At 44.7% G+C, this 25,923-nt stretch overlaps 1 protein-coding gene across 6 annotated transcripts in view; it reads left to right on the top strand.

Moving 5' to 3' along the window:
- The first annotated feature begins 8,976 nt into the window (after positions 1-8,976).
- Positions 8,977-25,923, top strand: part of RTN4 (reticulon 4) — a 51,438-nt gene continuing 34,491 nt past the window's right edge. Inside the window, exons 1-3 of one of the 6 annotated variants that reach the window (XM_042883360.1) lie at positions 8,977-9,216; positions 10,492-10,581; positions 18,409-18,468. Coding sequence is in view for 3 of the 6 variants with exons in the window: in XM_042883400.1 (XP_042739334.1) it covers positions 22,306-22,714 (409 nt within the window). In the remaining 3 variants the exon portion in view is untranslated. Of the gene's footprint in view, positions 9,217-10,491; positions 10,582-18,408; positions 18,469-22,234; positions 22,715-25,923 lie in introns of those variants that run through there. The other 5 variants (XM_042883352.1, XM_042883391.1, XM_042883400.1 and 2 more) reach the window with 5 other exon arrangements.

Below are 25,923 nucleotides of genomic sequence, written 5' to 3'. Positions count from 1 at the left end.
AGGTGAAGACAAAAAATTAACATAAAAAGATTTATATTACTGGCCAGAATCCTGCATCTTCGAATCACGAGGAAGTTCCCTACAGATTTCAGAAGATGGTTTATGAAAATAAAATTGAACCATCCCATGTAAGTAATTTGCCTCAATTAGAGAGAAGTTTTAGAAACAGATTACTCACAGAAGTTGATTCTGGCTCCATGCTGTAAGCAGATAGAGTTAGCCCACAGAACAGCTCTGCGATTCTCTTTACAAGTTAACTTTCTTTAGTTTACTATCAAATTTTTTTACTCTCCACAGTTTTCTTACAAAGGGTGGGACAGAGACTTCAGGTTTAATACTTGGGCACTTACCCCATCTGGTCATGTGGTAGTTTAAGAGATGACAAAATAGAGCAATTGCACTTACAAGGGGAATTTCCATCCCAGTCTCTGTGTCAACGTGGTGAACACGTCAGATGAACACTCACAGGGTGCCACTCAGTGTGTTAGAAATGCTGTCATAGTTCCTGTCTGAAATCCATCACCTCCTCTGACAGGCAGCGTTAGATCTCCTCAAGCTGGCAGGCTTGTGGCTGGCTAAATGTCATCTCTGTTCCTGTTGTGATGCTCAAACCACCCTTTTTGCACACTCAGTTACGAACATGTTAATGTCATTTCCATGGGATCTTCCAGTGCAACCCCTCCTCTATACTACTTTGGATTAAAAAAAACTGTTTGCTTCTTATGCCCTTCTTATGCCCTTGTAACTGTGGATGAATCTGTCTGCTGGTTTCTTTTAGGCCTTGTTTAGCCTGATCTTTGTCTAATGAGTGTAAAGTTGAGCCCTTAGAAATGGCAGAGAACAATAGCAGCTGCTTGGCTGTGAGCAGTCACACTGGCTGGTGATTTGTGAAAGAACACAGTCTGTTTATTGGTTGGGACATAGAAATTCAGGACTGAATTGACAGCATGCAGGAGATTAGCTCTCTGGGAACGGCGCAGTTGAGACTTGACTCCCCTCCTTTTGCACTGCCTTGGTGAAAGTATGTCCAGCAACAAGTTTCAATCCTTTGCCAAGATGAACCATCGGGGGCAAACCTGAGCAGCGAAGAGCTGGTGGTGCTGTTTTCCACTTGGTTTCAACTTCTGCAAACAAAGCTAATGAAGTGGATATAGTTTAGCTAGCTTACTGGACCCTGCCAAAAGCAATGGGTCTTAAGGTGCCTGTTGCTTCTTCCAGGATTAAGAGGGACTACATAAATGACAGAGGGCACGCAGGAGTTGACAACTATTGGGCCATTTGTTTGCAGTGCACCTCGATGTCCATCACCCTGGTGCTTGATACAAAAGATAATCAATTTCAGTGATGGTGTAAAAGCTCTCAGTGACACAGGGCTTCATTTAAGGGCTAATTAGTATGGTGACATCAGTTCTGAAGGATGCTATTTGCATACCAGCATGGCCAAAGAGACCAATGGTTTTACTCCAAGACATAATCAAAAAAAGTTACAAGAACAAAGAAGTTTAAATGCTTTCCAGTGTCCCCAGAGACACAAAACTGATAGCCAAAGCTACTTTTTAATCTGCTCTTGGGACAGATGAAATCAGTATGTTTATTGTGAAACATTCACCATACTCTGGAGGGATGAGAATTAAGGTGTAATTCTGCTTATCAGTAGATCTAAAACTACCTGAGATTGGAGAATTTCCCAGCAATATAGAACAGAATAACAGAATCATTAAGGTCAGAAAGGACCACTAAGATCATCTAGTCCCACCATTTAGGGCACAAGATTGCCATACTGTGCCTGCTGTTAAGCACACCCCAAAATAAAGACAGCGTGGACCTCATTGCATTAGCACGCATTACGATGTTGCATTGCAATGAAAACATTTCATCTCTATACTTATGTTGATGCCCTTTCTCTCCCTCTTACGTTTGGCCATTTTTGTGTGTGCAGCAGGAGCACACCTGGGCCAAGCTCTGTAAACTGTTGGGCAACCTGTAGGCAAAAAGCATTGGAGGGGAAATGCATGAAAGGAGAACTACCCAGTTGTGAAAGGAAGCCAAGCCTGACTTTTTGCTTTGTTCTTATTGACACATGCCACTTGTGCTTCACATTCTTATGTTGCTGAGAAACCCTGCCATCTGCAAACAAAAACAGCTCATGCGCTATAGAGCAGAGTGTGCCCAGACTGTAGAGAGGCCCATAGCTGCACTCAGCATGGAGGAACTTGCTGCATTGTTTCCATGCACACAAAGAGGTACTTTTTGGCATCTGATTCAGTGCTTATGAAGCAACTTTCCTGCAGCTAATATGTTGTATCAGGAAGATTAATCTAAGGCTTCCTCGAAGACTGTGTTCTTAACCAGTATATAAAAAGCTGACGTTAAGTTATGAGTTGTGATCCAAAATACTGGTTCAATATTTTATTCAATAATCACAGCGTGCAGGCTTTCTGTTACATGGCTTTTTAGCCAGGAGCACCTCACTCACAGTTACTGAATAGCTCTCCATACCCTTGAAAAGACAAGTAGTTTTAGTATGAGATTTAGTAAACTTCTCTAGTGAGTGAATGTTTTACTGAGAATAGAATGTGATCCAGTATCCTTCACAGTTTGTTTTCTGTCCATTTGTTTGTGCCCTGTCACTTCTTAATCAACACTCAGGATGGAAAAACAGGAGGCTCAAGTGTGGGTTCCTGTCAGAGCTGTTTGCTCAGCAAGGCCAGCTCTGCCCTTGGGTTTGTAGAGGTGCAGCCCTAGCCAGGAAATGCAACGACTGCAGGAATATATCTGAAATAAAAATTTGGTCCCAGTGGTGAAATAACAGTGTTTTCTCAGCCAAAAACTGCTTAGTCAAACAATTGGAGAGTAATGGACTGGCTATATTTGTATTGCTGCAGTGACACGTTTGGAGACATCAACCAAGAGGGCACAGCTGGCTCAAGGTACCTGATGGAAGCTGTTTGCAGCAATGAAGCCCCATCAACACCAAGCTGGGGGTGGGCAGCTGGCAGTGCACAGACTGCTGCGAGGGGTCTCCTCCCATTCACATTCCCCATTATGTCTGTGGGGGTCTTCTGTCTTGAACAGGGGGCTCGTAGCTGGCTCTAATGGGCTCTGACTATTGACTAAACAGGAGGAGAGACGAAGAATTATCACTTTTGTGATCTCTCTTTCTTTCTTTCAACTGTCCTTGACAGACTGTAAATGGACTTTCCGTAGCCGTCACATTTCACTGGGAAAATCAGCATGGTATCTCTTTAGATGATCAGTCATCGTTTCTAGGATTTGTGCTCAGCTCTCACACTGTAACCACGTGAGACCAAGAGGTAACAAGGAGACCTTTCAGTTACCGAATCAGAATTCCTGTTGGGACGTCTATGGGACAAAATTGCCCCAGGGCTGTTCATCCTGAAGGCTATCACAGGACATGGGTACCTTCACTGCTTGTCACCAACCAGGCTCTGGACACTGAGTTCCTGCCACCACCGTGGCTGCCAGGTTCCCCTTTAAACAGCTGCATCTGTGCATACTCACACATCAGCTGTGTGAACTTCAAGGAGACAGAGCAGTCTGCAGAACCTCATGTTTACTGCATTGCTTTAGGCCAGCTGCCTCGTTTTTGGAACAGTCCAGATTTCCAGATATTCATAATCTGGAATATGTAAAAATTGCAGCTTTTTGTTGTTGTTGTTGTTAGGGATATTAAAAAAAAAAAAAAAAAAGAATGTATAAACTTAGTTCATGCTTCAGGCTTGGTAAGTAATTCCAACTTCAAGGAGAAACCTGTGGAGTAAGTTCCCTGATGTCTGGTGTTTGCAGAGAGCTTGGCACAGCAATGTTGCAGTGTTTGCAGGAAGCAGGCTGGGTCACTGCTTTGCTTCTGCTGTGCTGAGGAAGAATGGTTAAGATTCCTGAGCTGATAACACTGCTTGCTGTCTGCATAGGAAAACAACAACAATGCTATATATTGTGGTGACAAAACCTGTCAATATTAACAGCATATCTTTACTTTGGTGCAGCAATAAGACCTGATTTAAGGCAGGGAAACCCTTGTGAGGCTTTAAAGAGGAGCCATTATAGAAAGCCCATCTGCAGTTTGGCAGTGTTGCAAAGGCATTACATAGCTGGGTACAAAGAGAAGTCATTTCGGCAGTCCACTGAGCATGACTTAGTGTTTTCAGAGCTGAAAAAAAGCTTATTGTGTTTGCTTCTTCCTTGGCCTATATTCCCTCTTATGTGGGATTCTGGTGCCTATATATCCTTGTTTTAAAGGATTCCGATGGTAGTGCTAATGGTTTGAAGGCTTCATTAGTCTGAGAACACAAATGTTGGCAGACTACATAGAATGAGCTGTGCCTATACATACAGGGCAGTTTGATTCTTCATTATCATCTCTCTTGGCACTGAATAAGTCCGAAAATAAACAGCACATTGATTTGGTTTAACTTGGGAACATATGGAGGTTACTTTTGTGTTTGTGAAAGAAAACAAGTAGTAGATACAAAATGAATCCTGCTATTGACTACTCTAAAAGTAAGCCAGAAGGAACAGAACAGTGTGTTGTGGTCTAGAGTCATGCCTTGTGCATGTCTGTAACACGGCCAAGCCAGGCTCTGAAGATGCAATGTCTGCTGAACTCAGCAGAAAGATGCCCTAAGGAGGTGATGGTGTCTGGAGTTTAAGGCTGTCTTGCTGTTACCCCAAAGCTCTGTGTCCTCTTTTCTCTCCAGCAATATAATGCTCACTATTTCACCTTTAAATATTTGAGAGAGGATTTTTAAAATTGAAAACTATGTGAAGATTAAGTGTTTAAAGGAAGCAACCATAGACAGATGGAAATGTGTCTAGGGGAAAAGATGAGGAGTATCTAAGGGAAAGAGGGGGCTGTAGTTGCTCTGAGAAAGGCTTCCTTTTGAGGATTTGAGCATGTGGAGGTATATTAAAAAAAAGGAAATGAATGCAGAAGTATTTTTTGAAGTCATGGCTGGGGATTGACTGTTGATCCTTCCACAAAGGAACTTCTTTGGACGGCTTTTATTGTAAGAAGTTATGGAGTTATGGAGCTTTGGAGTCAGCATTCGTGCATCAAGGAAAGTTTGAGGTAGCAAACAAGGCTCCATCCTCAAAAAATGTAATGACTCAGAAGGGACAGGCAGCAGAAATTATTCCCTGTGAGGATCAGCGTTACTCAGCATTGTGTGACTGCTAAATCAGTTCCCTGACGCTGCTTTCAGAGACCTGCTGGCAAAGGCTCGAGCCAGAGATGGCTCTGCACAGCCTGTCAATGAGAGGAATGGTTTGGGAGGCAATATATGCTAGAGCTCACTGAAAGATGACAGCACATTCCAGTTGGGGTGTATTTCTAAAGCTGATGTGTGAGGTCCAGCCCATAACAGCAGAGAAAGGCAGTGATTACAAGCTCAATGTTTTGAACTTTGTTCTGTTTGCATATGATTAATAGTTCAGCCTTGTCACAGTGAACCAGCAGATTACATGCACAAGCACATAAACTAGAAGAATCCTGACAGTTATGTTCAGTTGGCCTAAATTAGCAAAAGTCAATTAATATAATTGAGGTCTGCTGCTTTATTCTCACCTGTAGTATAATTGTAATGTACCTTCAAGTAACAGAAAATTAGAAACATTTCCTCCATTTATTTCATAATGTAATTGCTAGTATGTTTGTTAAATAACTGAAATAGACTCAATTATTCTATTTGAACTCCATCTGTAAGCAATGACAGGTTTTCTGAATCAGATTCATAAAGTGGCTGTGATAGCTTTTGTTAAGCCATGAAATGAGATGTTCAGACAACATGAATCACTCTGCAACTTGGTAACATGAAATAATGAAGTGGTGAAATGCTCTTAGCACCCTACAAATTGATTATAATGGCAGTACATGGCCTACATTGGAAATTGCTTAATGGAATGCTTTGGGTAGGTTTAATTTGCTTGGGAAGTTGCTCAGATGTTATTGGATTGTACAGAGAGGAAAGTTTTGGTCAAAAACTTTGAAAGAAGTTCATGAGAATCCTTATTAATCCTTGATCCTTACTGTCCTTGATGCCGTTAGTAAGGTGGTCCAGTTTGAGCTTGAAAAACACAGCCCCTGCACTGATGCAGTTCTGCAAGATTAAACCATTGGCTTGGATGAGTGACAGAAACTAAGCATTCATCACCTCTACCCTGTCATATATCAACAGGGCTTATAAAAGGTAAACCAACCAAACAAAACAGCCCTGGTTTACTATTTAACTGAAGAACTGCCTCACTGCTGTTTGCCTTCCTGCGGAATTACTGTGTACACCCAATGCAAATGCAATGCTCCTTGTGCATCCTTGCACCAGTTTCCACCACAGGGAGAGTTCCAAAGAAAGGGAACTACCCAGTGAGTGCCTTCAGAGTGGGGAGCTGGCCTGGACTCAGTGCCTGAGGAGACAGGTTTGCCTATGGCAAGGTATCTTCAGTAGCTAGCAGCATGTTTTCCTCTTTTTCAGTGAAGATTAAGAATTTGTTCTTCTGTCAGGGAGATGAGGTACAAATTGCTTTCTGTGTTTAGCCTAAGTCTTAATAGTTGTTTTGGGCGGGTTCAGGTAAACAGCTCCCATACACAGACTAAACAAAGGAGAGAACAAACAGTGCCATAGCAGCAACATGAAAGCTCCCAAAAGAGAAGTCAGTCTTTTTCAGAGAGGCTTTAATTTTATTTTGTAATGAGATCAGAACAAAAACTATCTGTGTCTGCTGTTGTTGGGCAGAAAGAAAAAAAAAGAACAACTGATAAAGTGCAGAAACAAACACGAATAATTTTAGTCATGTCAGTGAAAGTATTTATTTCTAGCAGAAAATAGTTGGCTCTACGTGATGTCTCAGGTGGCGTTCTGGCTGTTTGTTCAGTACATTCACTGTCTATGGCAGTGCTTTCACCAAGCATTTCTGCAGGCAGGTATTCCACGTTTCTTCTTTCTGTGTAATGATAAATCATAAAATCATAGAATGGTTTTAGTTGGAAAGGACGTTATCTAGTTCCAGCCCCCCCTACTATAGGCAGGGACCAGGTTGCTCACAGCCCCATCCAGCCTGGCCTTGAATGCTTCCAGGGAGGGAGCATCCACAGCGTCGCTGGGCAGCCTGTTCAGTGTCTCACCACTCTCACAGTAACGAATTTCTTTCTAACATCTAGTCTAAATTTACCCTCTGACAGTTTAAAGCCATTTCACCTTGTCCTGTTGCTACCTGCCCTTAAAGTCCCTCCCCATCTTTCCTGTAGGCCCCCTCAGGTACAAGCAGGCTGCTATAAGGTGTTCCTGGAGCCTTGTCTTCTACAGGCTGAAGAGCCCGAGCTCTCTCAGTCTGTCCTCATAGGAGAGGTGCTCCAGCCCTCTGATCATCGTCATTGACCTCCTCTGGACCTGCTCCAACAAATCCACATCCTTCTTGTGCTGGGGTCTCCAGAACTGGACGCAGTGCTCCAGGTGGGGTCTCAGGAGAGCAGAGCAGAGGAGCAGAATCATCTCCCTCGACTTGCTGGTCACACTTCTCTTGATGCAACCCAGGACGCAGTTGGCCTTCTCGGCTGCAAACTCATGCTGCCGGCTCATGTTGGCTCTTTCATCAATCGACACTCCCAAATCCTTCTCCTCAGGCCTGCTCTCAAGCCATTCTCTGTCCAACTTATATTTGTGTGCTTGGTATTGCTCTGAGCCAGATGCAGGACCTTGCACTTGGCCTTGTTGACCTTCATGAGGTTGGCATGGGCCCACCTCTCCAGCCTGTCCAGGTCACTCTGGATGGCTGCCCTTCCAGCATGTCAACTGCACCACTCAGCTTGGTGTCATCTGCAAGTTTGCTGAGGGTGCATTAATACTGAGTATTGCACAGTTCAGGTGGTTAGAAGTAGGAGAGCAAGAACTGCTCTACTGTTTGTTATACTTGGTCAGATTTTAATGTAATAACTCCCAGGTTTAGTGGGAAATGAAGGATTTTACCATGTATCATGCATGACTGCTGTGAATCCAGTCCCTATTGAGTATTTTTTCCTGTCCATCTTATTCTACTTGTCTTTAATGTAAGAAAAGTAGGAGAACATGTGGAACTGTATGAAGTTGTGATGTCTTTCAGTTGTACTTAATTCTTCTTGGGTTTCTGGTCTCATACTAGGGCTAGTCTTACTGTCCCTCAGGGATGCCCAAAAATAATGGGAGCTAGAGTGGAAGCATGTTCTCAGGGTTAATTCAGGTCATCTCTCTGGAGCCAATTCCTTATGCATATAAATATTGTTGTTAAGTAACACAGGCATATATATTTCATTAAGTAAAAGTTGCTCACGTGTATGGGTAAAGCTGGTTGGCATTGAAGCAGTTGAAGGAAATTTATTCGGAATGAAACATTCCATAAAAATTTAAGAGGAACCACTGATCTTTCTGTAGAGGCATGAGAACATCAGACATATTCTGCCATTGTCCAAAACCCTTGGGCCAAATCCTCCATGTTAATTAAATGCATCTGGATGAAGTTATACATTCAGATTATTGCTTTACACTACTGAGTAAGTTTTACCAATGCAGTAATTGAAATGTGCTTTGTTGCCTAGGATTTCTGCTACAAAATCTGTCCTACTGAAACCTGACCTAACACAGAGAAGAACTACCAACCCAGGTATGAACATCGATTTTTCCCTCGGATCACGAAGTGCACAGTCTTTTAATTCATATTTTCCAGCAGTGCTATATATTGTGAATGGCTTCAGAAGCATCTGTCTGTGCCAGGACAGAGTTCATTTTCCATCCTGTGCTTTATTAAATGTGAGAAGCACACCAGCACTAGAAATGCCTGGGTGATAAGAGGATGCACTTTTTATCTGCCTGGAGCCTGACTGACATCTCCGAACGCTGTTACATCTAAACAGCTTGAATATGTGACCTCATTCCTTAAATACCATCACTTGAACAGCTCTTGTTGCTAAAATAAAAGCACTGTTGATTCTCTGTTGTGAGAACTCCTACAGACCCTCTGACAAGCACCAACTAGACGGTACCTTTTTTCACTGTGATGCAGATGATTGCTTGGCTGTAGGAACTGCAGCGTACCTGTAGCGGCAATTACAGCAAAGGCATTGCTTGCGGTTTTGATGGCATTCGCTTGTGTTACCATCCAACTGTCACACAAATCTCTGCCACATGGAGCAGGATTGGGAAACACCACAAGGAACATGAGCCTGGAAAGGTAAAGTGGCAGAATAACTTTGTTTTCTTATACTGACGAGCAGTTTGTTAATTCATAGCGTAGACCTTCACTGAGGGAAGACTGCAGTTGAGCCAGACTTTCCAGTAAGATGAGACCAGGATCAGCTTTCTCATTTTCTGCTGTCTTTTAATGCTCTGAAATAAGCTTTCTGCAATGTAGGCCCTTATCAGTGCTTTGTAAAGTATAAGCAGGATTTTAAAAACACAAGCTGTGCCCTCTAATTCAAGCACAACTCTGTGCCTCTCAGGAAACAATGCTTGTGTGGAGGAGCCCAACTTTTGCTGGGAAGCTGAAGGATGGGCTGGATAAAAAGCTTAATTTTTTCTAATTTTTATCTATAAAAAACATTTCTGTGGAGCAGTGTGCAAACTCCCTGCAAGCTAAACCAAAGAGAAAAGAACTCTCATTTTAGTGAATATATTTGCTGTTTGAACAATCTTTTTGTTAGCCTGAGCAAGTTATTTCAAATAGTATTCCAAAACAGTATTGTGGCTACCGACTTGCATACAGCTGTGTTGCTGATGCATTTAGGACTATAGGTGTAAACTTTGTCCCTTGTTATTCTTTGTTACTATACTGAGGTAAGTGTCCCAAATCCAAAGGGACCAGAGGGTGGAAGGACATTCAGGTAACTGACACGTCTTTATTGTAATCTAGACCTCTTACAAAAGCTGACTGTAACTTGCTTTAAATTGCTCAATGCAATCTAGCTGCTAGTTAGCTGAGCACATTTGGATACAGTTGGTGAGACAACAGGGACTCAGACAAGCCTGGCTGGTACTTGGGAAGGTGAGGGAATTGCTGCATTGGAGAAGGCGCTCAGGCTGATTCCACAAGGCTTTAAAGGTCAAGAGGAAGCACCTTGAGGCCAATATTGAATGTGGTTGGCAACCAGGGCAACTAAGCCACTGAGGGAGTTATGTGCTTACTCTGCCTGCTGCCAACAAAACTCCTGCCAGCGTCTTTTTGTGGTAGATGAAGTCTATTAATTCTGCATGCATACACATCAGCAGAAAGGATCTAGCATTACTCTGATCTAAATGGAACAAAACGTGGATGTGAAGGACAGTCACATCCGAATGAGGCAAGGAAGTGTATTGGCAGTATTCCCAAAAAGAGTGGGGAAACACTTCACTCCCGTGAAGCCGCATCATGGGCCAGACTGCAGCTAGATTCCTAGGGCTGAGAAGGAGCAGTATGAGACCTTTTACAATAGATGCAGAGTTCAAATTGTGTCTAATTTTCTCTGATCAGATTACATACATACATCTGCAGACTTCTCAACGCTGCAGACAGACGACTTGGATGCACTGACAGCACACAAAAGTGGCAGACGGAATAGAGGTGATGATTTTTAATTACATCTTTTTGATTTTAGCAAATGAAAGAAAATTGAGCTTCCTGATGATTTTATCAGATCAGTAAGTGAAAAGTGTACAGATTGAAGGAAAGATGACAATTTGTAGTATTAGAAGAGAAATTAAAGGTAAAACTGTGAGAAAACCCATAAAGAACGATTTAATGAAGTGGTCAAAGCCATTGTAGAACACAAACTGTTTTTAATTGGAAACATCGGACAGTTTCATCTTTCTATCCAATGTTCAGAGGAAATGAAATACCCCGTCGTATAAAAAGCAGCTGGGACACAGGGAGAATGGCACTTCTATCAGTGCTCTGTAAGAGGTCAATGACAATTTTAATTGATGCTATTTCGGTTCTAGTGGTATGGCTGATAACTAGAATAGAAATATCCGAACTGCCTGTTCTTACAAATATGTGGACTTTATTCAGGAGGATCTTCAGCTGAGAAACAAGTACAAAAATCAGATGAAATCTGCTGATACAAGAGAATGAATGCAATTAGAGTTTGTTCCATGGGTACAACCCATTTCATCAGTTTCTGAAAAATACAGAGACTGTCAACACTTACTTAGGCAAGTTAATAGCAAAGCCAGACAGCAGACACCTCACATCACTCTAAAACTAGCAGGCAGTTCTTAAAATAACTAAATAAATTGTAAGTCACAATTGCTTTTAAGTTTGTTTTCATGCATTTTAGACTTTACAGAGCCCTTTTATGGCTTGTTCTTTGTCAGCCTTGAGATCACAGCATGGTCCTACTAAATCCATTTCTTGATTTCTTTGGTGTCAGTGTTGCATACCAAAACAAATAGCAACTGGATTACTAAAGTAGTGGGAATATGTTTTCAAGTCTGAACAATAGCAGTATTCCCAGATTGCTTTTGCTTTTTCAAATATAAAGAGTAAGAATGCTGTAGAGCATTAGAGACAATAATAGAAAACGGTGCAGCTAATTTGGAGGTAGAGTGTTTCTACAGTTTATTTACGAAGAGAACTATTATCAGTCATTTCAAAAAGAAAAAATCTAGCTGATGGTCTTTGCTGTGGGCTGCAAGGTTGTTGTAGGGCATTGGGAAGTGTGTTTGAGCTTGTGGTGCATGGGAGTGTGAAGAGTGGTTGGGCTTTTGACTTCTCAGGCTAACCATTGGGAATCAGATGGTCCAATGCACATCCATGTTCTGGTGATGTATGGTGAATTTGGTATCAGGCTTATGCTGGGACTGCTATTGTAATGCACAGAGATATCCTCTGATGCTATGCTTTTCGTGGAGCCCAGGTATCCCCCAGTTAATTTTGAACTACTTAAGCCCAAGAGCTGCAGGCTGTATTCTCAGCTGCCACAAACTCCCAGCAGTGCAGTGATGTGAGAGAAGCAGCCCGGCTCCATGTGAGCCGCAGAGCTCATCCAATGACTCTGCATGGAAGGCTGATTCTAATGACAGTTCTCTTAAATACATAACACTTTTTAGCCAGGAGCTGATTCTTATCCAGGTTGGTAAAAATTAAGGATCGTTTCACTTTTTCTCAAAGTAAATACACATGTCCATGACTTCACATATTTCCAGGGTTATCTTTCAAAAACAGAGCAGTCTGCAGATGTCCCTAACTTGTAATTCTGCCACTAAGTGCTGTGATGGTCTCAGGATGAGGCTGTGCTCCTCCACTGCACAGCTGTGCTGAAGAGCTGCTCCCTTTGGAGAAGTGTGAGGGAGCAGATTTCTGCAGGGCTGCTTCAGCTGGCGATCCCAGTCTCAGACTGATGCAGCAGGGCTCCAGCTCTATCCTCATTATACATCAAACCCTCGTTAGCACTGAGGATTACATTAGCATCGGTAACTTTGTGTTGGGACGAAACCAGTTTCTCCTTCAGGAGTCCTTTCTCCTGCTGCTGCTCACATTCCCACACTCTTGTCAGGTTAGCTCACTCGTGTTTCTTCATCACGTCAGCCTCTGGGTCTGGAGTGGCTGCACTGAAGTCATACTTCCTTAATCTGAAGATCTTATTGCTTGACTTAAATAGCTGCATCTCCTGAACCTCTTGTTTCCTAGTTTAAATACCTTTTGATTATTTTTTTTTCCCAGCTCTGTTGTGCTTTCTATGTTTTAGGTGGAATCTTTCTAAAATGCTTCCATTACATTAACTTTGTGATGAAGGTTTTGTTTACTATTACAATACATTCAAATGTATTTTCGGATTATATTTGTTGGGGCATTTTTTAGCTCATTCTCAGTCTACAAGGAACTTAACCTGTGAGAGCAAAAAAAGCAGACATTCAGACTGGCTATTCACTAAACATGGCTGTTTCAGAATATTGTTTAACAGTGTAATGCCTTCTGATTTTAACAGCATTATATAATTAGAATGAGCAGAAAGGAAGGTCAGGCTTTAAAGACAATCCTCATGCCACTGTAACTACTGCCACTGCATTCACCTTGATCAGACTTGATATTTTAGTCCTCCTGCCTTTAGAAACCCATAAACAACTGCATCATACTGTAGTGAGGCACCAGCTGGTCTTTAGGAATTAGTTTTGAATGAGATAAAGGAGTGGGGGACAACTTGGACTTAAATGTATATCTACAACAACAGAACTGAGTCAAACCAGAAATAAATTCAGTGTGGTAAGGTAACCTGCAGTTAGATTTTTCACTGTTTTTCTGCCTCTGCTGTTGTAATAGAAAAGGGGGTTTCTTTTTTTTTTTCTTTAACAATTTCTGCATATTGTGGCTGTGATTCCTTCCAGCCTTTGTCTCCTCATCTCTCACGTTGCTCTTTCAGAGACCTCAGGACACAGGTTCTGTTTCGTTCTGCCTTCTTTTTTTCCTCCAGCTGATGCTGACTGGCACTGCTCAGCCTGTCCTCCCCTCCAGGCAGCAAGGCACAGGGAACTCACAGTTTCTGTACACAAACTCCTACCTTCCCTACCCACCATTTCACACTCTTCCCCACCAAGCTGTCACTGACGAGCCCCCAAATGCTGAGCTGTGGCATTACACGGCTCCTTGTGAGGAAATGACCTCACTGGGGCACAGGGACAGGAACAGCCAGCCGTTCTTCGTGCTCACTGGATGAGATGGCCATTATTTTTGGAAGAGTGCTACAGGGCTTATGGTGGCGTCTGAGTTTCTGTGTAGCAGCACTGAGAGCACAAATACCCAAACTTATCTCTTGCAGGATCTTGTGGGTTTCTCATTCAAGGATTGCCAAACCCCAAACCCGCCCACAGTGTCAAATCCCATGTGATGTTGCCCCGGGTGATATGGCAACGCACACTGCGTAAACGTATTCCACATGTCTGTTTGTTGCCAGTACTCAGGGTTTAAAAACCAATTAGCCATGTGCAGACATGCAGCCCGACGTGGAGCTGCATACGTGGAAATGAAATGGTTCTGCGAGTTCTGAGCACAGCGATTCTCCTGAACTTCAAACTGTGTGGGTTCCCAGCACCTCTTCAGCCGTGCTTTCGGCTGACATGTTTGGCCTATCTGCGGAGTTGTGAGAAATCTGATTTTAAAAGAAAAACATAAACCCAGCCTGGCAGGAGGTATCTATAATGTCTGTGTATCATACAGGGACTGATTGGGATTGTGGGTTTCTGTGTTGTGCTCTGTAAACACGAGTTCATGTAGCCTTTGTCTTAGGTGCTTGCAGCAGAAGGGAGTGCACAGAATTGTGTGCAACTAGCTATACTGTAATACAGAATGCCTGTATAGGCTACACGTTATGATCTACCCACATACTCAAATGTGCCATTATGGGGATACTGTTCCTTGCTTGCTGAGGTTCAATTGCTTACCCTTTTTTTTTTTTTATCTCAATGCATGTATATATGTTTTTTGCTTGCTTGTAGATGTGGTTTGCAAATCCAAGCAAATCCCAAACATCTGCCAGAAAAATCAACTCTCCAATAAAAGCAGGTGGCGCAATGACTGCTGCTTTTCCACTGTCCTCTTTGGTTTGTTGTTGCCTCATTTTTCCAAAACACCCCCACATAACATGTCTTTCATCCACCTGTTGCATTGTGTCTTGTGAACTGTGTGTAGGAGGAGGTAATGACTTCTTAACATGCCAGGACATTGCATAACCCAGTGAGCCTTGCTTCTTGACAGGGATGCCTAGGCGTTTTGTAACAGCAAACATGAGCCTTCTTAAACAAAATCAAACAGCCCATCAGGTTCAAGACAGCGTACTTAGCTTAGCTGGTTCACACTTGCATATGCATTTATAAATATATAATATATATCTCACACACAATTACAAGTGCATAAATCATTACAGAAAGGAATACTCACAATCTGAACTGAAAATTCCAAGCAGAGAGGTAGACAAAATCCTTAACATAGTTTGTTGAAAAATTACGTCTTTGAAGGACGTCGTTCAGTTGCCATAAAGTGATCTAGAATGTAACAAATATATTATATTATGTACTTATATGGGGGCACCTGATGTTATTAAAAAGCAGTTCAAATAGCACTTACTATTTCTGAAAACTCTGGGAGATGATCTATCCTGTACTACTTTTAGGAATAACACTGTCATTTTTATTTGGTTGCAGTTGGAAGTATGCTGTAAGAAGAAGTAAGAACTATCCAGTCCTGGGCTGTTTTGGTCTGAGGAAACTAGATAGTTTTAGGCAGTGCCAGTGTGAGTGCTGATCTTCCTATTCTGTGCAGCAGCAGCTGGAGGTCCTGTCCATTTCAGCATCCCTTTTTGTCTCCTCCCAGCTGTCTTACTTTTTATCACACAGTAGGATGCATAAATTACTTTTACAGATTCAGCATCCTGGGGTGGCCATAGAAATGGATTTTCATATAAAAATGCTTTAGATCATGGCAGAGAGGCTGAATCTGCAGAGGTCGTAACCGTCTTTGCAGAGAAGCCAGGACATTTTGACGGAAGTATTACATGTCAGAAATACGAAGTGCAGATACATCTATGTGTCTTACGTCCTTTCTTTTTGCTATGGAAGAAAAATATGTTGCTTCAGATACAGAGTTCAGTACAACTACTGAAGATCTGTCTGAGCTTCAGGCTATAAGAAGGGCTAAACTGAGCCGGGTGAGAAGCAGTGTGACACCAGCAATAATCTTTGGGGGAAAGTGGCTAAAAGCGGGCTGAGTTTGAGGATTTCTCTTAGGAGTAAAAGGTGAGGTTGGCACTTTCACTGGGTGCTGAAAAAGACCTCACGAGGGACATCTTGCCATCCTATCAGTTACACGAGCGTGCCAAAATAGGAGGAAATCGCCTATTTATCATCTGATATTACACAGAATTTAGCAGAACAGATGAATTCTTAGGTTTAACGAATAGGAACAAGCAGGCTGTCTTTTCAGGGAAAGGATTGATTAGAAATGGCAATTGGTGGGCCTGTTTTCATTTAATGTTCTAACCAGGATGCTCAGAAAACATTTTTATGCTGTAGAAATACAACATGTATGTCTTATGAACTTATTCTTTCCCGAGATTGTAGTCTAGGCAAAAGAAATTGCTAACAGAGTAATGTCAAAAAGCTGCTTGCCGTCACTCAGTGAGGTTGGTTTTACAGCATACTGCTCAGCTGAAGCATGACACGATGTTATTTGTTCAGCAGTCTTTGGAAACTGATTTGCCAGGTGACATTCTGGGAAAAAATTAACAAAATTAAGTATGTCATTACTCTTGTGGAAAATCAAAGTTGTAAGCAAAGAGAAATGGGGAAAGAAATACATTTCTGAGGGTAGGCGAACCTTCCATCTTAGTTCATCTATATTAGCTTCAGAAAGACTGTGCTCCATCAGAGAGACCTGTTCTGTGTTTCTGTGGCACGATGCAAAACTGACAGGAACTCCATCCAACTGATTTAGCTGGATAAATCTTTAAGACTGCTAGTTCTAAATTCTGATTTCATTTACTACACTTCAAGTGGGTAAGATTTGGATGAGAAGCAAATCTTTGACTCTCAAGTCAAACTTACTTTTCCCAATACATCCAGGTATTTCTGCTCCACATATGGTCAGGTTATAATCATTTTCAGTCTCATATATTAAAAATGTTTAGCAGCTTGACTCCATCTGACTGAATAAAAGCAGTTAATTTGCTAACAGCCTGTACTGAAGGATTATTCCTTGAATAGATGTTATATGGTATTCAAGTAGTGAGCTTTTATTGAAATACATTACATGTTTTGTAAGTCACAATGAGGGGACTAAACAAGCAGCTCAGAATAAGTGATGCCTGCATGGCATCCTGCCCTAGAAAACTTGATGAGCCTTGATTTTCTTTCTGCAGTAAAATACGTAACCGTTCTCATGTGCTGTTGTTCCAGATCTTTTCCTTTGCATTTACCCCTTCTCATATATCACATATACCCTTCATTACCCTCATATATCATATATTACCCCTTCACATATATCAGAACTAAATCAGTCTGCAAGATTTACCTTCCATTTTTCTCTGCCCTTGCCAAAGCAGTGGCTGCAGCTAGGTAGTCTTAGCCACAGTTCCTCTGGTGTGGCTCACTTAGAATAAATCCCTGCCTACAACAGTCACAAACTAGTTCTAAAACCAGTAAAACTAGCAAATTCAGGTTTTTATCGCTTCAGGTCCAACAGTGCACACTGCTGTTTGCAGTTACTCTACATGCCTCTTATCTTCCTTTTTGGTTTTGCCATCTGGTAGAAGAGAAACATGCTCATAAGAGCTTCATTCTAGCTGATGGCTGTCAAACAGAACAGGCAACAACCACCTTCTCCCTACCTTGCTTTCCACAGAAGAGCTTGTCTGCTTTCTGTAAGTTACGCAGCTGCTCTTTGTCACAAAACTATCAGGACTTCAATATCCTTGAGTCTTCTACCACTGCCAAAGTTAACTGAAATCATCTGAAGTGTTGAGAAGCTTGAGGAGGTGGCGGTGGGCTTTTTGTTTCGTGTGAGAAAAGGTGAGGGAGATGGAGAGCTGCAGGATGCAACCAGCTCAGTGTGCTTCTGAGAAAGCAGGGTAGCCGTCTTGAAATTTTTTTAGCTGTCCTATCTTTATCTGACCCAGATAAAAGGAAGAGCTCCCTAAACACTGCTGGGACAAAATGCAGCAGTCGCAGGGTCGTTGTTGTCTTCCAAAGGTGCTATGCTGTCTTTGAAAGTCAAAGTGCACGGAGACCCCAAAGCACCACTGCAACTTGTGTGAAGATTCCAGTCTGATACAAGCAGTTACAGTGCACGAGTCACTGAGCAAAGTGTGACAAGATGGCATGCTGGGACCTTTCAAATCTGAGGCATTTGATGTCACTACTGTTGCTTCCAGTGCAAGCTTTCCCTGCGTACTTAAGGTTTAAAGTTAAGGTAGCAATGCCAGTAATCTGCTCTAAAACTACACTTGTAGCTGTGAAAGCATTCTGCCTGTGCTCTAATTCATTATGTAGTGAGCACGTTCTCCTTTTCTCATTCCCTGGGAATTGGACATCACAATATGTCAACCCAAAAGACCTGAAATGTACTGGACCTTCTTTTTCCCATTGCATCCCCAGGCATAGAGGGGACAAACGCTGCTGGTTCATTACTTTAATTACAATACGTGGGATGTTTTACAGAGAACAAAGTCATATTAAAACCCTGAGAAAAAAACAACAAACAAAACACCCCTGGTATTGCAGCTGAAACATTTGAATGTAGACATGTGCATGAGTACAAATCTAATGAGTGATGCTGAGATCTAAACTTGATGTTGATTCTATGCATTCAAGCTTAAAAGTAGGAGGGGGGATCATGCATTTTAAAAAGCAATTACAATACTACCTTGATCTGCATTAACAGTGAATGAATGTTTGTGTCCAGGTCCAACGAAGCTGGTGGTCCTCGTGTTCCTCAGGAGTGTAAACTATTGTGGCTAAAATGGTAAGTGAATTATTCTACTTCTTATACAAGTGAAGGACTGAAGAGTAGCAATACACTAAATAACACTACAGTATAAATAACACTAAAGTGAGGAATTATTTGTATCATTTGATCATTCTGATTCTCTAAGGAATTCTCTAAGCATTCTAAGATCAGTCTCAGAAAACTTCACATTTTTGTACGTTGAAACTTTCTGCAGAGACCTGGTGAATGTTGAAAGTGGTACTGAAATCATTCAGCATACATCATTCCACCACATTTCCCTGGATTTGTTTTTCTAATACTCTATTAATAAGATGTGAATATATATTTTCATTGATTCCATTTTCTTTCTAACGTATCGCTTCATTATAACAATGAAAAGTTTTTAGTCCTTATTTTCATTTAAGGACTGTTTTGATTCGTTGCAGCACTTTCCCTTGAAGTGTCCTCCCATTGAACAGAGGGGGTAGGACTTCAAAGGAGATATTTATTGTAAATCCACACTACCTGCTTGTTGGGAACCTGTTAGTCAGACAGGTTAAGTAGCCTTACCCGAGGTCAGTATTTAGATGGGAGCTTACCCAGGCACTTGGAAGTGCAACGGTTTTGAGGTTTTTGTACACAAGTCCTGTCTGTCTTCTATATAAACTATGCCTTCTTTGGGTATGGAAAGATCCCACTGCTTAGGCTCCACAGCATCAGTGAGACATAAAACTGGCATTTTAAATGCGTGTCATCTTTGGTTTGTTTCCAAGGGGAAGAGTGGTCAGACCAAAATCCAATTAAAACTGAATTCCTGGGCAGTTTTAGCAAGGTGAATTCTTCAGATTGCAGCCTCATTTGCTAGAGCACGTTGCATGTTATCACTGATTTGGTTCAGCTCATATTCGTGTGTGTTTTAATGATGAGCAAGTATATACCCGTTCTCTGTTACAAAGTTATTTGTGATGTTATGCATGTGCTTTAGGTGTTTGAAGGGAAGCTTAACCAAGTTGCAGCCTAGGAAGAAATTAGCTGGATGTGGGAATTCAAAGCTGCAGCTGATGGTAATTTGCCCTCACGACAGCTGATGTAATTTGGAGCTGTCCTTAAACCAGCCCCATCCCTACAGATGCTGTGGCACAGCACCCTGCTGGCTGGCTGAAGGAAGTTTTAAACACTGTTTTGTGACAGATCTGAATCAGGGTGCTGCATATCAGCATGGTTATTGGGATGCTTACTGTAAAAACACGTTGGTTTCATTTTTCAAGATGACATTGGAGGGGAAAAAATAGAAAAATTGGCTCAGCTGAAGTCGGTCCACACAAACTCTTATGGGACGTTAGAAACAGGTCCAGAACAGGAAGTGCCTGGAACACAAAAGAATATAAAAGGTTTAAAAAGTGACTGGCAAGAAAATGTTAATTGTTGCAGAGGACAAAGCTGAGAGGCAGGTCCTGGAGAAGATTCTATGAAGCAAACCTGTCCCAGTTACCGTTAAAAGATGATAATCTCTCTGTAACGCTGTTTTAACACTTCTTTTCCTCGATGTCCTGCATTTGTATTATCAAATTAAGGAGTGATTTTCTTGCCTCACCACAGGGCCTGAACAGAAGTACAGCGGGCATTCAAACCAAGAGAAACTTGCTAGGTAACCATGCCCAATGCCCACCATGCTGTAGCAATGGCATAATCTGAAAGCAAAGGCAGAGTTTTTTCCTTCCAGAGACCAACCATGATGTTTGAAATCTGGGAGTTGTGTTTTAGCCTAATGAGGGACGGAAATCCAACTATCCCTGCAATTCTAACTCCATGTTTTTTAATTGCTAGCTCAGACTAAATGCTGTTCCTGTTTGAACCCACTACCATTTGTTCCATCGCAATGATGTTCCCAGTCTATGATATGCTGTGATATCTTCTGTGTAAGATTAAGCAGGTCACAGTGGACAGAGAAAATGCAGCTAGTACATACAACCATTATCAGTGCTATTGCAGAAATTCAGAAGCAGACTAACTGCTTCTCTTTAATGTACTGAATGGTTTTCTTCCTAAGTTTGCGATACAAAATCATCTCATGAAAACTAAGTCTGTAAATGAACTTACTGAATATCTGCAAAGTACGCCTACTAGCTGACAATCTTCATACAAGAATAACAAAATATTTTTCTAAGAGCTAAACCAAAGCGTGTTTTGCAGTGTATGTCCAAAACTGGAGAGCTGTGTTTTCCTCTCCCTTGTTAATTGACTTGCTCGGGGTATCTGGAACTCCCTTCCTGTTTCCCTCCAAGACCTTTAGTCACTTCCTTTCTCTAAATAAAAATCCCTTTCGTTTCTCTTTAACTGATGATGGATTCACTTTGAAGCATTCTGATAACATCACCTGAATTCTACATAGATTTTCCTTTTCGTAGATGACCAAAAATGACTCTGGCTGAAGACGTTCAAGTTGGTTTCACTGCTGTGTCTGTACTCAGAACCTACAAAGTATTAAAAATAGCTATAGGTAAGGGAATCATGTAATAAATCCCAAACCACATTAACTGCTGGCACAGTGAGGAGGAATTGCTGCTAATGGAGCTGCAGCACTGCTTCTGGGCTGTGATCCTCCACGCTGGGACACAGCACTTCTAGCAGAGCAAAACTCTGGTTGGGGGATAACAGAATTATGGGTGAACCACAGCCCTCCAAAGAACATAAGGGTTGGCTAAGATCATCTAGTCTAACCACCAACCCAGCACCACCACGCCACTAAGCCAAACATGACTGCCAAAAGGGCTGGCTTGGAAACGTATGTGAATTGTTTGTCAACAAGGAAATCTCAAGAGGGAGAAGAAATAATGAAGAGAACAGAGTCTAAAGACTTTACAGGTCTTCAGCTAAGTTCGCATTCACTGCTGGAGGATTTTGTATCCCCGTAGGATAACAGTTGTCTTTGTGAAAATACTTTCTGTGGTCCTTGTAGGCGTGCCTGCCAGAGGAAGGGAATGCCCGTGTCCTCGTGCTGCTTGCGCGAGCCTCCTCCAGCACTACCCGAGGCCGGGCCAGGTGCAGGCTGCCCGGAGGAGGCGGGGGAAGGCGGCAGTGCGGGGGGCGAGGCGTCGCCTCACGGCCCAGGCCCGCATCACAGCCTGCAGCAGGCCGGGCTCGGGCACAAAAGCCGGCCGAGCCGCCCGGTTCGGGCAGCAACGGGACCGCCGGGCCCGTCTGCGTGGCTGCTGCAGCGTCACGGGGGATGAACAAGTTGGTGCGCTCCCAAAATGTCTCCTCCCTGGATGGACGCCGTGATTCCAGCAGGCTTTATTGCTCCCTAGCCACGCTAGGCACTTCGCGCGCCGTTCCGACTGCCATCTCGTGCCCCGCCCCCACCTCCTCGAAGGCAGGGGCTGACCGCCGCCGCCCGCGCTCCCTAGGGAGATGCTTCCGCCCGCGGACCGCCGCAGCGCCGTAAGGAGCGGCCCCTCCGCACTGCGGAGCTCCGCATCACGCCCGGCGGGTGAGAAAGCACGTCACAGCCTCCAGAGCCCGGCGTCCGCTGCCCGCCGCGAGCTCCGTGCCGCGCCCCGCGCCTCGCCACGGCCCATCGGGGCAGCGCGGATTCCGGACCGCGCCCCGCGCAGAACTTCACCCGACTTCGCCATCCCGCCCCGCCTTCACGCTGCATATTCATGAGGCGGCCGCACCTGATTGGCGGAACCGCGCCCCCGCTGCGTCCCATTGGCCCGCGCGGCCGCCGTTCACCGGGCCCCGCCTCCTTCCCCCGGCCGTGACTCACCAGGGCGTGGAACCGGTCCCGCAGCGCAGCCCGCGCCCTCCCCCCGCAGCCGGCAGAGGCGCAGCCCCGGCGCTGCGCTCATTGTTCCGCCCGCTCCAGGCACCATGGACGAGCTGGACCAGTCGCCCCTGGTCTCCTCCTCCTCTGGGCCCCCGCGGCCGCAGCAGCCCCAGTTTAACTACCAGTTCGTGCTGGACGACGAGAAGGAGGAGGACGAGGAGGAGGAGGAAGAAGAAGAAGAAGACGAGGACTTCGACGAGCAGCTGGAGGTGATGGAGAGGAAGCCCGTGGCGGCCCCGCAAGAGCGGCCCTCGCCGCCTCAGGACCTCGGCAGCCCCGCCGAGCCACCCCGCCCCGCCGCGCCCGAGCCCGCGCCCGAGCCGCCGCAGCCCGCGCGTTGCCCGCCGCAGCCCGCCGTCTCCTCCTCCTCGTCCGCCGCCAGCACGCCATCCCCCGGCCCCGAGCGGCCCCAGTCGGAGCCTCGCAGAAGAGGGTCCTCCTCCGGCTCGGCGGGTGAGTGCCTCTCTGCGCCTTTGTCTGCCGCCGCACCGCGCCCTCCCTCCGCAGCTTTTGCGGGAAAACGCCTTTTCCCCTTCCCCTTTTTAATTCTTTTTATTATTGTTATTTTTAATTTTTTTATACTCGCGAACGAGTCGCTTTCCGCTCCCCTCTTTCTTATACTGCTGGCGGAGGAAGGGGCGGCGGCCGCCTCGCACATGGCCGCCCGGGGGCGAACCCGCCGCCGCCTGGCAACGGCCGCGCTGCGGGGCGGGAGCGGGGCCGGGGAGCGGGGCGGGCGGCGGCGGCGCGGCGGGCGCTGACGTTACTCACGGGGAGGGTGGGAGGGGCCGCGCTGCTGGGGGGGCGGGCGGGTGGCGGCCTCCGGAACAATGAACGTTGGCAAACCGAGGGCCTCGCGTCGCGATGCTGCCTCGTGTCGTAGCTGCCGTTGTGCCTCGCGTGCGCGATGGCATCTGCAGGAGTCGCATAGCCGCCGGTGAACGCGGCGTTCGAGAGCGACTGCCCCAAATCCGCGTTAAACCGGAGCGATAACGTACGAGAGGTTTAACGCGCGTTCTGTTGGCACCCGTGACAGGGCTTTGTGGTTCTTGCCTTCCGTGAGGCCCCTCTGACTGAGCCGCGTGTGCGGCGGTGCGCTGGGGAGATGCGCATGGCTGCTGTGGGGCCGCAGGTAAGAACAAAAGCACGGGTTGGGGCAGAGCAGGAGTGCGAGCTGTGCAAACTCCAGTGCTGCACCCAGCGCTGGGCCCTCACTGCAGGAAAGACACCGAGGGCTGCAGCGTGTCCAGAGAAGGGCAGTGGAGCTGTGAGGGGTCTGGAGCACAAGTGTGATGGGGAGCGGCTGAGGAACCGGGGCTGTTCGGTCTGGAGAAGAGGAGGCTCAGGGCAGACCTCGTGGTTCTGCAACCACCTGAAAGGAGGCTGTGTGAGGCGGGGTCGGCCTCTGCTGGCAGGGAACGGCCATAGGACGAGAGGGGATGGCCTCACGTTGTGCCAGGGGAGGTTCGGGTTGGCTGCTAGGAACAATTCCTTCTCCAGAAGTGATTCTGCACTGACACAGCTGCCCAGGGAGCGGTGGGGTCACCTGGAGGGTCCCAGAATCATGGGATGTGGCACTGAGGGACGTGGGCAGCAGGCACAGTGGGCTGTGCTGTGCTTGGACTGGATGATCTTGGTGCTCATTTCCAACCTTAATGAGTCAATCAAACCATAGAATAGCCAGTTGGAAGGGACCCGTGAAGTTCATCAAGTCCAACTTCATGTTGTTCCTTGGAAAACAGGGATAAAAGTATCATTTCTGGGGCTGCTTTAGCATTCTTACTCCTTGACCCCAGAAGGATGGGGAGCGTGTTCATACCTGAAGTGTTTCTCCTTTGTTAAAGCAGAGGAGAGATAACCCCGTGAGAGCTGGGTGCTATAGCTGAGAAGTGGTGCCAGACTTACTTTACGAGACCTACTTGTGGGGGAGCAGGATCTATCACTGATGATGAGCTCAGTTTCTGAAGACTGGCATCCTTAGCAGGCCTGCTTTCCAGAGGCAAAGTGTGACAGGTACAGTACTCATCTAATGATGAGTTGGAACACAGGTTATGTTTTAAGCACTGGAATCCAGATGTGAGCACATCATTTTGATAAAAGCACTGTCTGGACATGTTATGTGAGTGCTTTGGTCCTCTCAAGTGTGGGATTGCTTTGTTTCAGCAATAGCCACCCAACATAAAACCAAAAACCACCTGCTGTCTGAATGGATATCAACTCTTGATGATTTAACTTCAAATGAGTTCACTCCCAGTCTTGCTGTGAAACTGGCAAGATCAAATGATGCCTGCAGCTGGTGGCAGGGTGTCTGTGGAATGATAGCCACAGCCCGTGATGGCCGCTGCTCTTCTGGAAGGTTATGGCTTCATTCCCTGTCAGCTCTGCTTAAGGTTTAAGTGAAAGACTGTGGTTCATAATTGATAATTTAGAAAGACTTGATTCTCTTCGTATTTAACATCTAAGGCTTTGATTCAGTAATGGTTTGAGATGAATAGCTTTGAAGTCTTATTTGGAAGGAGTAGTGCCTATGGTAAGTGTGTGAAGAATAGTAGGGTTTCCTCTATCACCAGCAACTGTGGGCTCTGGTGCTGCTTTTTGTCAGTAAAACAATGGAGAAAAATGCAGACAACTTCTTGGCCCAGTAAAAGGTATTATTTATATCTGGAGGAGCTTTAAAAAGCAAAGCTTTGTAATTAGTATCACTTACATGCTTAGAAGTATTCCGTACCATTCTTGCAAGAGGTTGTGACATAATTATATGTAATGCAAGTCGCTGGCAAGGCTCTCCCTTCCTAAGAGCGAATATAAATATTTGTAGAGGAAGAAAACAAGAAAAAGGGCTCCAGTAAAACTTAAGCTGCCTTGGATACCTTTTTTTTTCTTTTTTTTCCTCCTGTTCACTGGTATGCGAGTAGCAAAAAGTACTGTTCTTGAAAAATTTAAGAAGTAATCTTGATTTCTTAAATTTACATACAGTGGGGGGGGAGAGGAGAGAAGGGGGAAGAAAAAAGGCAAACGTTGGGTGGTCATCCCTGGTAACACTGATGTGTTGTGGTTTTGTTTTTTAGTTTCTTTTTTTCCCCCCTCTCCTAGCTGTTCCAGTTAAGAGTAACCGGTAAATTATGACAAGGAGATGCCACCTTTCATCTTCACAGCCCTAGATGGTATCAGCACAGGCTGCTGCTTGTAACTGCAGGCTGTATATCGCCTTGCTGGAAGGCAGAGCTGCAATACGTTTAACCCTACACTTAATGGGAAACCCTTGTGCTGTCCAAGCAGGCTGGTCACGTGGAATGGCAGGCCAGTAGCCTGGGTGAGCAATAGATGACGGCTCCTTGTGGCTCAGCAGCCTGCAATCCAGCCATGGTTCAGTGCGCGTGCAAATGTTCTGAAGTGCCAGTTTATTAGTCTTGTTTTTAATTGATTTTGTAGGGCTTGCTTTTAGTTCATAGGCGTTCAGGAGAGTTTTCATACAAGCTCTGCCCGTATGCAGGGCTGTGTCAGGTGGAGGTCAGCAGGGATGCTGTCTGTAGCCTCCAGCTAGCAGCAGTGCACACACTGTTCTGTGTTAGTGCTCACCCTCACCAACCTGAGCCTAGCTGCAGCAGAAGGCAGTTAAATGTAGTGGGCTGCACCTGCTTCTACTCGCTATGCACATTTTA

Source organism: Lagopus leucura, unplaced genomic scaffold (assembly GCF_019238085.1).
Source record: "Lagopus leucura isolate 7727_CA_CO unplaced genomic scaffold, USGS_WTPT01 Super-Scaffold_73, whole genome shotgun sequence".
Taxonomy (NCBI): domain Eukaryota; kingdom Metazoa; phylum Chordata; class Aves; order Galliformes; family Phasianidae; genus Lagopus; species Lagopus leucura.
The sequence above is the reverse complement of the archived record's forward strand: the minus strand, read 5'-3'. Positions and strand labels throughout refer to the sequence as shown.